At 39.3% G+C, this 16,052-nt stretch overlaps 1 protein-coding gene across 2 annotated transcripts in view; it reads right to left on the reverse strand.

Annotated features, from left to right (window-relative positions):
* AP3B1 (adaptor related protein complex 3 subunit beta 1) overlaps nucleotides 1-16,052 on the reverse strand; it is a 312,676-nt gene that overhangs the window by 93,235 nt on the left and 203,389 nt on the right. For both annotated transcript variants that reach the window (XM_030566153.1, XM_030566152.1), the window contains exon 20: nucleotides 15,633-15,807. In XM_030566153.1, coding sequence (XP_030422013.1) covers nucleotides 15,633-15,807 — 175 coding nt within the window. The remainder of the gene's footprint in view (nucleotides 1-15,632; nucleotides 15,808-16,052) is intronic.

A 16,052-nucleotide genomic window follows, 5' to 3' on the forward strand; every position in this document is an offset into this window, starting at 1 on the left:
CTTCAACACTTTTACAATAGCAAAGAATATTTTCTTTGCTTTAAAAGAAAAAATATACCCATTTTGCTCTGCTCAGCATTCTGAGAGTTCACCTTGTGAGAAGGATTTCCTACCATAGATAAAATGAACTGTATTCCACAAAAAAAATTGTTAGTTAAAATGAACATTTCTGAGGCCCCTACTAAGCTTGTTTTACTATTTGGTATTCAAATAAAACTTCTAGGGAGAGACTGAACCTTTCAGGATTTTCTACAGAGGATGCAAATGGAAAATTTGGTGAAATTACCCCTTTAGAAGGTAAACCAATCTTAATCTCTGACCCCACAAATTCAGTACAAATAATAATATTGCATTCATTTGGATGAAGTGGCGCATATAAGACCCAGTCATGGACCACTGATCCAATACAGGCACTGTTCAAACAATAAAAAGATGGCCCCTGCCAGCAAGAATTACAGATTTAATCTTGAAATTTGTGGATGATGCGCATATTGGCAATGTTGTAGATAATGACAGGGCAGTCATACCAAGCAATCCAGATTGAATGGACCTTACTTACAGAACAAATAAAATTTGTTTTAATACAGCCACATCTAAAGACAGAAAGCAGGCCATGCCTTCAGAATGGGGGACTCTATCCTTGACAGCAGTGACTCTAAAAGGGAGATAGTGGTCATAATGAACAGACAATTCAGTGTGAGTTCCCAGTGTGATGCTATGGCATAAAGGGCGAATGTGATCCTTGGATGTATAACCAGGAGAGTTGGATTAGGGAGGTGACCGATATTGAAATACTATGTACAGCATCCACATTTTTTAAAAGATGTGGAAAATTTGGAGAGGGTGCAAAAAAGAGCCACACGAATGATTCAAGAGATGGCCCAAATGCTTTACACAGTGAGATCCTTAGAGCTCAAAAGAGGATGAAGTATAGTTTGAGTACTTTCATGGGGAGAATACACCAGATCTTTAATCTAGTGGAGAAAGGCATAACAAGTACCAATTGCTGGATGTCACAGCCAGTCAAATTCAAATTTGAAATAAGGCATACATTGTTAACAGTGAGAATGACAAACCATCAGAACTAACTACAAAGGTACATGGCAGATTCTCAATCTCTTGTCTTCAGATGGAGACTGGATTCCTTTTTGGAAGACATGCTTTAGTTAAACAAGTTATTGGGCTCTGTGCAAGAGTAACTGGCAGAAAATTAATGGCCTGTGCTACACAGGAGGTCAGACAAGATCATGTAATGGTTTCCTCTGGCCTTAAAATCTATTAAACTTGTGGGATTTGAAGGTCTGTCAGGGATGGAGGGGAGCACCATTCTCCAAAGAATCATTGCCTAACAAACCACTCAGAATCCTGTTGGCATAAATAACCAGGGGTTTCCCCTTTGTACCTATAAAACATCTCTTTTACGTGTTTGCCAACTGCCTGTGCAAATGAACTTGTAGCATAACACCTAGTGAAGTCTTCTTGTTACTGGAGATGGGACAGGTCAAGGAGTACTGGAAGATGGAAAACTCCACTGATGTCCTACTTTAAGGTAAGTTTCCCATGAATATCAGCTTTAGGGCTATTCTAATTTACTTCCAAGCAGCCCACAACCCCAAATACACACCATTGCCAAAATATTAATATACTCATATATATTCAAGCATGCCAGGGGACAGAAGGTCTTGTGGCTAGTACAGGCTGGAAACAGGTGGAAGTGTTTCACAGCCAGAAATAGAATCCAGATTGCTAAGGATGAATATGGCCCTCTTCACTCATTAATAAATCATAAAATAATTTTGTCGAAAACACACCTTTGTAAGGTATGGGAAATACTATCTCCATCTTAAGGAACACAGACACAGGATAGATTAAGTGACTTGTCCAAGGTCACAGAGGAAATTGTGGCAGATCCAGGTCTCCAGAGTCCCAGTCTGGCAACAACCAGAAGACCATCCTTCCTCCCTTTTGGTGTGATCTTTGACAAGTTACACTGGTCTACAATTTTTGAGAAGTCGTCTGCTTCAGAGATAATATGTGATATTTATTATCTATTTTGATGTGCTGAATTCAAATATGACAATTAAAACAACTGATTGGCTACTGTTTCTAAGATATTTAAGTTTTTACATTTTATGTCTATGTATATTGTGTAGATAGTAGAGTTTTAATCATAAATTGTAAACCTAGGTCTTTTCATGCGTTTATGGTTGCTTTACATGATAATATTTCACCTCTCCTATTTATGTAACACTTTAAAAATCAGCAAAAGGGTTATATAAATAAAATTTATTATGAAACAAAAAGGTAAAAAACTATTATGTACATAGTTTAGTCCTATTCAGTGTCTATTAGGCGCTTCTTGGCTTGTCTCTTGTATTCATTAAATGGAGCATCTCTTGTCACTGTCCAGCAATAGTATGCAAGCATTGATGGGCTCCATTTGCCCTGATAGCCCGCCAGGAGATTCCACTGCTGTAGTCTGGAGCCCAACAGCTCTGCCTTACTCTTGGGGAGTTCCAAATCCCTGACAAGGTCATTCAGTTCACCTTGTGTTATGAGGTGTGGTTCAGAGGAGGAGGATGGGAGAAAATGTGGGTCCTGTGACACTGATGGTTCAGGACCAGAAGTTTCATCCTCTTCCTCTTCCTCGTCTGACTCAAGTGAGAATGATTCTGGTGCATCAGGAACCGGCAGTCCTTCTCCGTGGGGTTCTGGGCGTATAGCTGATGGAATGTTTGGATAATGCACAGTTCACTTTTTCTTCTTTGACACAACTTTCCCAGCTGGAGGCACCATACAGAAGTAACAATTGCTGGTATGATTTGTTGGCTCTCTCCAAATCATTGGCGCTGCAAAAGACATAGATTTCCTTTTCCTGTTCAACCACTGGCGAAGATTTCTTGCACAAGTGTTTCCGCATCCGTGTGGGGCCCACCTCTTGTCCTGATCTCCAATTTTGCAGCCAAAAGAAAGGTGATAGGCTTTCTTAACCATAGTGCTTATACTGCGCTTTTGTGATGCAAAAGTCACTTCACCACAAACATAGCAGAAGTTATCTGCACTCTTCACACAAGTACGAGGCATCTCTGCTCACTTTGGCTAAACAGAAATGTGTCCCTTTGCAAAATCAAACACTGACAAATAAGAGGGCACGACACTGTATGATTTCTAGAGCTGATATAGGGCAATTTGTTCAGCAGAGTGATGTAAGCTTTGTTATGATTGCATCATCCATGACTTCTAGGAATAACATGATGCAATTCATATCATGTATGACGCAATACCAGCTTCAGATTCCATCATTCATTGTTTTGCCTCAAAAGCAAGTACTGTCCAAACCCAGTTGTAGATTTATTCACAGATCCAGTCAAAGATGTATTTTAGTCATTTCTGGTTTAAATTGAGATCCCTTCCCTTTATAACTCACTTATCCTCCGCCATTCCCAAGTCAAGGGTCGTATATACTGACCCAATAGCATATCTTGAAAACTAGAGCCAATCAACAATTTTAAGCATCATTTTCATTCTCAGTGACCCAGAATTAGTAAAGTTGGGCTACATGTATTTCAGAAGCATTTTGCCTGTAGAGCAGTGTTATCTGACTACTACATGCCTAATTTTCTCATGTGTAAAATGGAGATAATTATTATCTATCTTATTGGGGCATAGTGATATTAAATTACTAATGTTTATGAGATCCCTGCATAGCAGGCAGATGTTTTTCATAAGTGTCAAGTATGTTTATGACTACTTGATGTATGCTTAACTTTGTGGCATGCATGTGCTTTTGTGAAATTTCCACCTTAAACATCTATTTTATAACTGAACTTCTTCAAACATGTCTAAGCATGAATGCCTCCTCAAGGACGCTATAGTTGGCAAATATGAATTTAAAAGTAAAAATACAAAAGAGAAATCAAATAAAAAAAAGACATTCAAAGGATGTAATATAAACTGAGTTAAGATCTGTGATGCATGTCCCCACTCTTCTCCTCCTGACCAAAAAAGGGCTGTGGATATGGACAAGGGAAGGCATTCAGTACACAAAATGGGATAAAGCAGTGGCATATGACTCTGCTTTATGGTAGGACTAAGGGCTAATCCTGCTTACGGTTTCATCTTTATTATTTGCCTCATTCTGGATAGGACTGTCCAAGATTTTTAACTCCTGTCTTAGGTTTCTGCAGTCCTACTCCTAACCAAACTCTCATGCAATCAATTAAATTCAGTACCAAAAAAAAAAAGTGTCCCCCTCTCACAAAGGGTTACTGTGGGGAAAGACTGGGAGTCCTGAGTCTGTCAATAACAGCAGTGCCAACTCCATCTGTTGAAAAATCATGAGTCAAGTCCAAAAAATCCACAATCTCTTGTAATCAATTGCCTCCAGTAGCTGGAACTTTAAGAAAAAACATCAAATATCTGGAGAATCATGATAAAAGTCATGAGAGTGGGCAACACAGCAATACTACTACTACTAATTGGTAGGGAAGAGAAGTACAGATTAAAGGACAGCCATCTGACGAGCAGCTGTACTCTTATCTGGGTTGAGGGCACATAATAAGGAAAGGAGGGTATGTTTGGCCAATCCATTTTTCTTTTCCACTACCACCAAATTTACGTTTTGGGGCTCAAGAGAGAGATGACAAAAATGTGAAGAGGAAGGGGACACAAAGGAAGATGTCACCCTCCCCTTAAAAGATCAGTAAAACAAAAGAATTTAGCCACATCTTAACCAAGGAATACACCGATTCCGGCTAGAACTGGAATCAAACCCACAGGCCGAGCTGTCTTGATTCTAAGAACTCAAATAGCCCACCTGTAATTAGAATATGTTCAGATTCAAGGTTTAGATCTCATCATTTTTAGTGGACACTGAACTTTGAACCAATTTTTCCACCACATTACATCCTCATAATATTCCTCTGGTTTACTGAAGATTTCAAACATATACCATTTTGTGACATCACAACTATAAAATTAACTGCATGATTTCAATGATGACTTCCAATATTCATGGTGTTACATTCTGGAATAGCTCTTCTGAACCAGCAACTAATAAGAACATCTCACAGAGGTTGAAAAATGACTCTTTAAAAGACAATTAAAATGTATTTTCTGCACTGAAGTCAATTTTCATCTGTTCGTGTGTGAAGAACATCCCCTAATGGGCTCAGGTAACTCAAGGCCTGAATAGGTTTTCCTTTAAATATTTTGGAGAACAACAGTAACTACAGAATCATTACTTCAATTCTGTAATACATGGCAGGAAATGACATGTCGTTATGTGACTTATTAAAATGCTGTGCTGAGCAGAACAGTTGTAGTTTTCCTTCAAACAACAACAGTATACAAGGGCCTTCTGGGAACTGTAGCCTCCCACCTGAAAAATCACACCAACCAAATCAAGATAAAGTTAAAACATAAGGCAAGTCTTATTTTCTACTTCATAACCAAGATCTTGGAAACACTATTAAATATACATCAGGTCACAGCAAACATAAGGACAAGGCAAGTTAAACTGGTCTCTCTTATTACAACTTGATTTTTTTCTTTGAATTTTACAAGGAGAGAAATTCATTGACTTTCTGGGAATAAATAGCCAGGGATGGAAACCAACATTACCAGGAGCTATTTCTACTGAATAAAAAAAAGCCTTGCATTCTAAATCAAGGCTATAAAAAGGTTCTGATGTTTGGCATTTCTCTGTGACATTTTTCTTTCCTTTTTTTTTTTTTTAAATAAACCCACAGTAAAATCAAAACAGCTTCCTACTTAAAGAACCTACTATGGAAAATAAGCTGAATGCTAAACAAAGAAGTTAAGCTATATTCTATCAAACATTTCTCCATTTGCAATTCATTTTGGTAATAGAGATAGAACCTGGATAAATGCATACAGGACTTGAAGCAAAAGATTTCTCTTGCTCAATACATAATTCATGTGCTCTGCCTGCAAAGTGTGTAAAATGAGAATTTCACACCACAGTATGAGCCATGGAGCGGCAGAAAAAAGGCAGAGGAAATCATATTTTACTGTGTGAATTTTATTTTTTAGCCTCCCAATATTTATACAAAACCATCATTAACAATCCAAATGCACTGACAGATCACCCACTGTCCCCATTGTGTTAGCACTTGAAAAGAGATCAGGCAGAAAGCCAAAATTTGTTTTTGTATTTTTTTTTAAATAGTGGATCAGGTTTTTAATAGCTGAGTGACTGTATTATGTTTGTATAAGAATGCCAATGGTAGTTGATTTTAAAATCCCAATGTAGAGACTCCTATTTATCTGTGCATCATCCTCAAATCTCCATTTTATTTCTACAATATTTGATTATGTATCTGAATACCTCAGAGAGTCCCTATTGCAAAATGAAATACAAAACAGCAGGGTTAAAAAGTAAATTCTCTACTCACTGTACTTTAACTAAATAGAATAAAACAAGCTTTTTCAAAGTTAAATTTTCAAGAGTGAAACGTAAAAACATTAAAAATATTACCTGCAGCAAAAGTGATTTGGGGCTATTTTACATGCTAATTTTCACAGTAGAAAATAAACCTAGATGCAGATGCAAATATTTACACAAAAAGCAACCATTTTTCTTAATGGTTGTTGTGCTAAAGTATTTTCATTCAAGACCACACCATGAAACAACAAATGGAAAACAACTCAAAAATAGGCTCAACATACTCCATACTCATTGGACCTGGAGTGAACCTGGAAATGTAACACAGTCAATGTTAATTTCTTGCTTCATACAGCACAATATTTACATGAAATATTTTCAATTTGAATTATAGAGGAAGAACAACAATGAATCTTATGTTTCTTTGTACTCTGGATCAAACTCACATAGAAATGGTAAAGACTGGCCAATCAAAAAACCTCAGTTAATGAACGCCAATAAGATTTTTTTTTTAGTTTAAAAAATTCTTCTACCTTCATGAGGGTCGTTCCAGTCTAAAGCAGTTTATAGAACATATAAGGTGGCTCTCTTTAAATAGCACTTTCATAACTTCACAAATCTATGCTTTTGATACAATATAGGATCATTTAATAGAAAGAGCTAAAACTGCATATTACAGTCACACAAGACAAATATGCGAGATTTACAGAGGTAATGTAAAACCTAGACTTTAACCCACAGAGATTTTATGTAAATTGTTGTGGAAGTGAAAGTTAAACTTGTTACTTCTTGTACCTCTCTTTACTGTAGGAAATATTCCTCTGAAACCTTAGCTATTTTCTCTATAATATGCAGGTCTGATTTCTTTTCCGCAATGTTATAAGGTTGAAAATTTTTAAAATTCACAATGAACATGATCAGTTCATTTATTAACGTACTATTAATGCGCGCATGTGTGTGTGTGTGCGCATCTCTGTATATACACAAACAGTGGTTGGCCCTAATAAATAATCAGATGTTTAAAAACAAACAAACCACAGTTAAGTACAATGTTTGGCCTCACAATCTACGACCTGATCGAAATGGGAAGGTCCCACAATCCAACTCTGATCCCATTGGCTTCAATCGGACTTTATGGGGGAGAAAGTGTCAGACCACACTGATCAGATTATACAACTGGGGACCTTTGTAAACAAACAAACAAAATAAACCAAACACCTCTGCACAATGGTGACCAGCAAAGAACAGATGTTTTAAAACTTCGTATGTGACCTTTGTAGGATAAGCACAATTTGCTTTCTTTATACAGCCTATTTATGTGATATACACTAGTGGTTCTCAAACTTGGGCCACCGCTTGTTCAGGGAAAGTCCCTGGTGGGCCAGGCCGGTTTGTTTACCTGCCGCGTCTGCAGGTTCGGCCGATCGCGGCTCCCACTGGCCGCGGTTTGCCACTCCAGGCCAGTGGGGGCTGCAAGAAGCCGCAGCCAGCACATCCCTTGGCATGCGCCACTTCCCGCAGCCCACATTGGCCTGGGACAGCAATCGGTCGAATCTGCGGACATGGCAGGTCAACAAACTGGCCCAGCCCGCCAGGGGCTTTCCCTGAACAAGTGGCAGCCCAAGTTTGAGAACCACTGATATACACAATCAATGATGGCCCAATCTGGAGTGCCCTGCATACTCAGAACTCCCAGGAAAGTGTGCAATCAATGGTAGGATCAGATAAGTGTGCAATCAATGGTAGGATCAGATCCACATGATACACAAGCTATACCTTCAAGTTTCATCTTAGATTTTTACAGTGTCTAGAATCAATGCAAACAATTATATTTCATTTTGGTGTCTGAACAGTAAAATTAATCTAAAGACTTTCCATGTGGCAGAGGCTTGCAGAATTGCTGCATAATGAGAAGCTGAGTTAGGAGGAAATGTGTTCAACACAGAGGTACTATTGACATTAATATACATTACACACTGCATATAAAATATTTAGTATATCTATAATGTGTGTAAACATACAAAGATATACACATACAAATACATTTTTCAGGTAAACTTTTCTTGAAATAGAACTGAAATGCAAAATAAAATCTGTTCTAGTGAAGAATAATTTGCAACAGTTTAAAATACATTATTTTAAACAAAGCCTTCTGTAGCTGTATATTTAACAATGGGACGTATTGTACAATTGTAACACAATATCTTTTCTGATATAACCATGAATGTTCTTCATACAATACAGCAGAGATTACTATTTTACTCCGCATTATAAGGAAAGCTGCTTATCTGACACAGTTTCATAAGAAGATTTCTTCAAGGCAAAGACGGTTTCATTATTCTCTGAGCTTAAGCTCTAATGCTTATACACAAAGTCACTACAGGTGTCTTTGTTGAAGAGTTAAGCTTGGGTGACTGGCATCCAGGCCAGTCTTGCCCAACCATGAGCAGCCATTCTGTACAAACATACTTGAGTTAGCATCCTCACTGGTGCTGCACTTCCTCATGTGTATTACTAGGACTTCCAGGAGCATATCCCATGGTTCTCTGTGCTGTAGTAAGCTGAACCACTACGATTCTCTCCCAGTAAATTGTGTAAGAACTTGTCTGGTCTTCTGGAACCTTGGGCACACAGGAGTTATTGTGAGAAGACACTAGTGGGTTATCAGCACTCGAGTGATTTAGCTTACATCCTCACTGCAAAGTGGGCAGATTACCATCTTGATTGAAAGCAGAACCTGGGCTCTAACCCATACCCCAGCCTTGCCAGCTAGCTTGGGTTTAAAGTGCCACTAAACAAAGGCAAGAGATTTGCGTATATGGATGGAAGAGTGTTAGAAGAAACACCCAAGTAAGAAGCTGGGTTAACTGTAGTGAAGACACATTCCCAGAATATACATGCAGATGCACAATAAAAATGCTCTACATCTACATCTGTTTATACAGAATAGCATTAGTTAGTTTTGATGAAAATATCTATACTCAATAGGAAAAGTTCTCCCAAATTATATGATCTGTAAGGAATATCTGCAGGTGATGCTGCTGTGAGCTAACCACAAGTCTTGTATAAGTATACAGACATGAGAATTGAGACAGAGGTTGAAATTTAAGCTACTAACGCTGAAGCAAATAAAATACCTAAATCTTTCACAGTTTGTTATGTACTATTCTGCACTTAAAATGGTACCACTGATTTTTGGAGAGGGGGAAGAGAATACATTTTATTCCAGACTTTTAAAAAACCATGGTGTACTCATTTATTTATGAATGACAGTATTTTTCATGATTTATGAAACTGTAAGTGATCACCCTAACCACCAAGAAAATCCCCTCAAGGAAGTAAATTTTCTTGTATCCATTATTTATCTTGTAGCATCAGTATAGTTTTAGTTTTATAGTGTTAGCCAGCATAAGCGGCAGTAAGGTTTTTTGGGGGAAAAGAAAAAAAGTCAAATTTTTCTCTGAAGTTGAGCTATTCTGATTTAAATTCCATCGTCACCAGTCAGAGGTGGTATAAATGACAATATACAACTAATTCTTATTTTCCATTTCATACAAATGTTGGCATCTACTTCATGGACTCAAAGACCTTATCTACACATGCAGCAGCATGTAGAGTATGTGTAGTTCACTCAGACAACAAGACCAGAAAGGACCACTGTCTAGTCTGACATACTGCACATTGCAGGCGATACAACCTCACCCATCTACTCCTCTAATAGGCCCATAGCTACATACAGCAGCATATAGCTTTGGCTACCAGAACCTTTCCCTGCTTCCTCCGCCCTGCCAAAGTCTTTTGCTGCAGTGGGGAAAGACTCTGGCATCAGGACACTAAAAATAGCAGTGTAGATGTGAGAGACACTGCTTGGACGCACAGAGCGCCAACGTAAAGTATATACCCCGGGGCTCCGGAATGTAGGGAATTCTACTCTATAAGCAGTGCCTCACCATCTACACAGATATTTATACCCTGCTAGTGTTGTCTGTTCTCTACATGCTGCCTTAAGCACCTATAAGTACCTATAGTCAACTTCAGGTACTTGGATTTTCCAAGAATGAAGGCATGGAAATGACTAGCGCTATATACCTGTTACAGACATGTGGTCATATAGTCACAAAAATGATGATATAAACCAGCAACAGAAATAAGGCAGTATGTGTCGTATGGTGCAATTTTTCCATACACTGCACAGCTGGATACCGAAAAGCACTCAAATGGAAATTCCAATATTGGAAAGGATGGCACAACGAAGCGGCCAACTCCTTCACTTTTGGAAAGAAGAGTTACGGAAAGTTATTATTTTTGTGAAAACCAACACTCAGTGAATGATACAACCTAAGCTACTGAGAAAAGATTTCAGGTTGATGGGGAAAGGTGGATTTTGTGATGGGGAAAATACTGGCATATTAGATAATATACAAGATGATAATTTGCTATTATTTTAACAGTGTGGTCATGCACCAACACAACATGCAAAAGTTTGGAATTGTTCAGTTGAAGCCCACCTCTCAATAGCTAGTATTCTTCATCTCTTTCTTCCAACTGCCTACACTGTTGCTTGTAATCAAAGCTTAAAACGACACGCATAAGGATTTCAAATTAGGATATCCAAAACAGTAGCCCTGAGAGAGCTCCAGCTGGGGCCTCTGAATCACAGAAAGTTTTGCTTAGAGGCTTAATGGCTTTGTTTCCAGCTTTAAAAGAGTTATTGTTTTGTAAAACACACACAAAACATTCAGACAAGGATATTTTATAATATACAGAAAAGTAGGTGAGATCCCAATAGCCACCTCAGCTCTGCCTCGTTATTAACCCTTACCACCTATCAACTGGAAGACACTCCTGTCCATGTGCTGCCTGTGGGGTAAAAGGAGTGCCTATCTTCTTTATCACTCCACAGGTCTCTGGAAGCTCTCAGGCATTCTTGTCACAGTGCATGCACTGTTGTGCCAGCATGAACCCAACATTAGAATATTCACACATTTCGTTATTATTTTGGCATACTGCCAAGATTTTCCTGAGAAATGCAAATCAGATGGAAAATAGCCTTTTTAGCAGTTTATATCAGCAAAAGCTAAACTGAATTTCATCAGACAAAGAAAAGGAACTTCTGTAGCTCGAGATTGTTCCCACTGTCTAATATCAAAGGTCTGCAGCACACAACAGAGGTGTGAGAACTTCTCAAAGAATCCTTTATAATGGAAAGTCTAAAGCAACCTAAATACATCAAAGTCTTTTTATTCTTATAAAATGTTTAGTAACAGAGTTGGTCGGAAAGTGGTATTTTCCAGAATTTTTTTCAAAAGAAAAAATATTTTTCACAGATTTTCACTGAAATATTCCAGTTTTCAAAAGCTGCAACTTTTTTTTGTCTGCAACATCTCCTGATGTTCTGCAGCGTGCGGGTAAAGGAGAGATTGCTGGTTTTCTCTCATCCACTTACCCCCACCCCCATTCCCCAACCTGTAGGCCCTGAGGTGTCTGTTTTGCAGTTGGTATGTTAAAAAGGGTTTGATATGAGGCCCAGTAGCTCAACAAGCTGCTTGGGCATGGTCCCTGTCACAGGTCTCACCCCCACTCTGAACTTTAGGGTACAGATGTGGGGACCTGCATGAACACCTCTAAACTTAACTACCAGCTTAGATCTGGTCTCGCTGCCACCATCCAGATTTCTGACTTACCTGGAAAACTCTCTTGCCCCCTCAAATCTTCCCCTCCCTGGGTAGCCTTGAGAGACATCCTCCACCAAGTCCCTGGTGAACACTGATCCAAATCCCTTGGATCTTAAAACAAGGAGAATTTAACCATCCCCACTCCTTTCCCCCACCAATTCCTGGTGAGTCCAGATTCAATCCCCTTGGATCTTAAAACAAGGAAAAATCAATTCAGGTTCTTAAAAAGAAGGCTTTTAATTAAAGAAAAGAAAGGAAAAAGAAAAAAACCTCTGGGAGACAGCATACAGCTGATCTCACAGACAACAGATTTAAAATACAGGATGTTCCCCTGGGCAAAAACCTTAATACATACAATTATAATTCCCCTAACTGCACAAAGACAAGTTGCAAAAGAAAACAAACATAAACCTATTTATTCCTTTCTAAAACTTACTACTCTGATAAGAGGCTGGTTCCTTGATCTTTTTCACTCCAGCTGAAACTGAAACTGAAACTGACTAAACAAAGGAAACTTCCCTCCTTTCTTTTGAAACATCTTGTTCCCCCAATGGTTCCTCTGGTCAGGTGTCAGCTAGGCTAGGTGAATTCTTAACTCTTTACAGGTAAAAGAGGCATTAACCCTTAAGTATCTGTTTATGACAGGCCCTGAGCACAATACTGCACAGTGAGGGTGTGGCCTCCATGTCTCATGCAGTGTATGGGCTCCCTTCATCTCATCTCTCCTACTTCCTGTGTGGAGGAGGGGAATATTTTGGGACTCTAGCTTCCAGCCAGGGTTCCTGGGCAGGCCTGAGGGTGGAGAGGAGGCACTACCCTTAGACCCATGCTCAGGTTTGTAGAAACCAAGGCTACTCATGCACAGTTGAAATCAAGACTAGATCAGCCCTGCTAGGTAGTTTGGGGAGTCATTGCCTTGTCAGATAATCTTTTAAATAAAGTTGCGGCCTCCACATTTATCCATACTGTGGCATACATGTCACACTGTTTCCATATCCACATCAATAGTGTCAGGTGACATCTGTTTTGATTACATTAACTGGTCTTTAAATAAACAGGAATGTTGAACTAAAGGTGCTTGGTTGATTTTTTAAATGTCTAACGCTAGTATAAACGTATCAAAATTCAAATGGAGACTTTATAATTATCGCTCTACTCTGGAAGTTACTATAAAAAATATACATGGGTAGAAATGAACACAACATTTTGGATGCCAATAGGAAAAGGTGTTTCACAGAAATTTTCACTATTCTCCTTCCCCCACAAGGTTCAGCCTGGGTTTCACATTTATTATGTCCACATTGACTCGAACATAAGATTTTGATCAGCTTTGAAGTAAAAAAATTACTTTCCTAATTTCCAGACCTACAAATTCAGCCAAAATCTGAGAGCTGATTCTTTCCTTCTCATGCGCTGCCATCCATAATAAAGGTTCTGCAAGCTGAACAGTGCCCTCATTTATAGCTCTGCAAAATCACTGCCTTCAAACATTTGTTTAAATATGCAAGAAGGAACAGTATCCAGCACACACACACACACAACTATTTCAGCTTTGCAATGTTAACTTGAGTAAAAAAGTAGTGTAACTTCTTTCTCCCACACCCATTTAAGCAGTTATGACTGACCATACCCAGACAACAGCTCTGCTGAGTGAGATGGTGCCATTTTTCTACCTTGATACTTCTCAGAGTCCAATTTAAAAGCCACATTTGAGAGCTTGGGATTTTATGCATCTTATGAGAGATCTCATGGAATTTGGGAGTCTTCTCCAATTCTGAAGTGACAATATGTTATATACTCCCCCTCCTATGAAATAAAACACATTTTAACCACAGTATGAAATGCTTTGAAGTTGCAGCTCGGGCTGCAGCTTGGGTTCTGAAGCCTTGGGATGAAATTGGGCTTCAGAGCCGGAACTGAAGCCTGAGCCGCAACATCAAAGCACTGATTACACAGCTAGTTTTAGCGTGCTAGTGCGAGCACCAGTATCCCAAGTCTGTCAACCTGGGCTGGGAAGCTCACTGCAGGCTGACCAGACATACCCTTAGAATGCAGCACGTTAGCACTACAAATCAGACTCCTCTAATGCACTTAAACATGCTGTGTGGACAAGCTCTTAGTTTCGCAAATACTCAATACTTAGGGATGGTCTAGACAGTATTTGGTCCTGCCATGAGGGCGGGGGACTGGATTCGATGACCTCTCGAAGTCCATTCCAGTCCTAGAATCTATGAATCTATGTGCATGCAAACTTTGACTAGAATTCACTGGGGGTATCTGTGCACTTACGCAGAGGCGTGCAAATGTGCATATGACTTTTTACATGCACGTCTGAAGATCTAGCCCTACATTTATTTGCACAAGGTGACTTCAACAGCTAAACAGAGGCCAAGATTCTGAATTCAGTTGTAAAACTGAAATAACTACACTGAAATCAGTAGTTAATTGGAATTGGAAAAGGGTCAGAAAAGGGCAACAAAAATTATTAGGGGTATGGAACGGCTTCTGTCTGAGGAGAGATTAATAAGACTGGAACTTTCCAGCTTGGAAAAGAGACGGCTAAGGGGAAATATGATTGAGGTCTACAAAATCATGACTGGTGGAGAGAAAGTAGATAAGGAAGTGTTGTTTACTACTTCTCATAACACAAGAATTAGGGGTCACCAAATGAAATTAACAGACAACAGGTTTAAAACAAACAAAAGGAAGTATTTCTTCACACAACACACAGTCAACCTGTGGAACTCTTTGCCAGAGGATGTTGTGAAGGCCAAGACCATAACAGGGTCCAAAAAAGAACTAGATAAATTCATGGAGTATAGGTCCATTAAAGGTTATTAGCCAGGATGGGCAGGAATGGTGTCCCTAGCCTCTGTTTGCCAGAAGCTGGGAATGAGCAACAAGCATAGGAGCGAACTCCGTGGGTGCTCTGGGGCTGGAGCACCCACAGAGAAAAATTAGTGGGTGCTTAGCATCCACCGGCAGCCAAGCTCTCCTTGCCTCCTCCTCCTCACGCGCTGCGCCCCCGCTCCTCCCCCTCCCTACCAGCGCTTCTCACTGCCTGGCTGCCTAACAGCTGTTTGGCAGCGCTGTGGACTTTCTGGGAGGGAGGGGGAGGAGCAGGGACACGGCACACTCAGGGGAGGAAGTGGAGAAGGCGTTGCAGGAGCGGGGAGGGGATGGATCATTTGGGTATTACCTATTCTGTTCATTCCCTCTGGGGCACCTGGCACTGGCCACTGTCGGAAGACAAGATACTGGGCTAGATGGACCGTTGGGCTGACCCAGTAGGGCCATTCTTATGTTCTTATGATGTAACTGAGACTGAACTCTGGCCCTAGGATCACACAGAAGGTTCAGCCAAGTTTTCAGTATTTTCAAATATTTGTTAGATATATAAGGAGTTTTAATCCGGATAAATAAAATTAGTTTTTACCACACAGTATAATCTCAGAGAATTTCTACATCCCAGAGCCCATTAAAAAATGGGAATGCACATACATGAATGACTGAACACAGCTTTATAGAAATAGAGATAATGTAGATTTTACCTTGGAGGCAATAGCATTTTTAGGCTTCTTAGACTCAGCATCACTTTCAGAGTCAGATTCTGATTCAGAGTCTGATGAACTTTCTTCTGTTGAGCTAGATTCTGAGCCAGAGGAACCAGAACTTCCCTTTTTTTTGGAAATCATTTTTGTTTTCTTCTCTCGGTCATCTGAGTCACTACGTGTAAAAAGAATAGGTTCTTCATTCATTTTTAAAGTCAAGGAACAATGAACAATATCTGATTGTAAAAAAAGAAACCAGCATATAGAAAATAAAACATTCAGAAAATGTTCTACTCTCTGGCATTCCAAACTTTTAATAAACTAGGCTCTCATTAAAACTGAAACCTGGTGAAGATGGCACAAACAGCAAGACATATCCACAAAATTATATAGACATTACTGTGTATCTCTAAATAAACT

This window comes from Gopherus evgoodei, chromosome 6 (genome assembly GCF_007399415.2).
Source record: "Gopherus evgoodei ecotype Sinaloan lineage chromosome 6, rGopEvg1_v1.p, whole genome shotgun sequence".
Lineage (NCBI taxonomy): Eukaryota > Metazoa > Chordata > Testudines > Testudinidae > Gopherus > Gopherus evgoodei.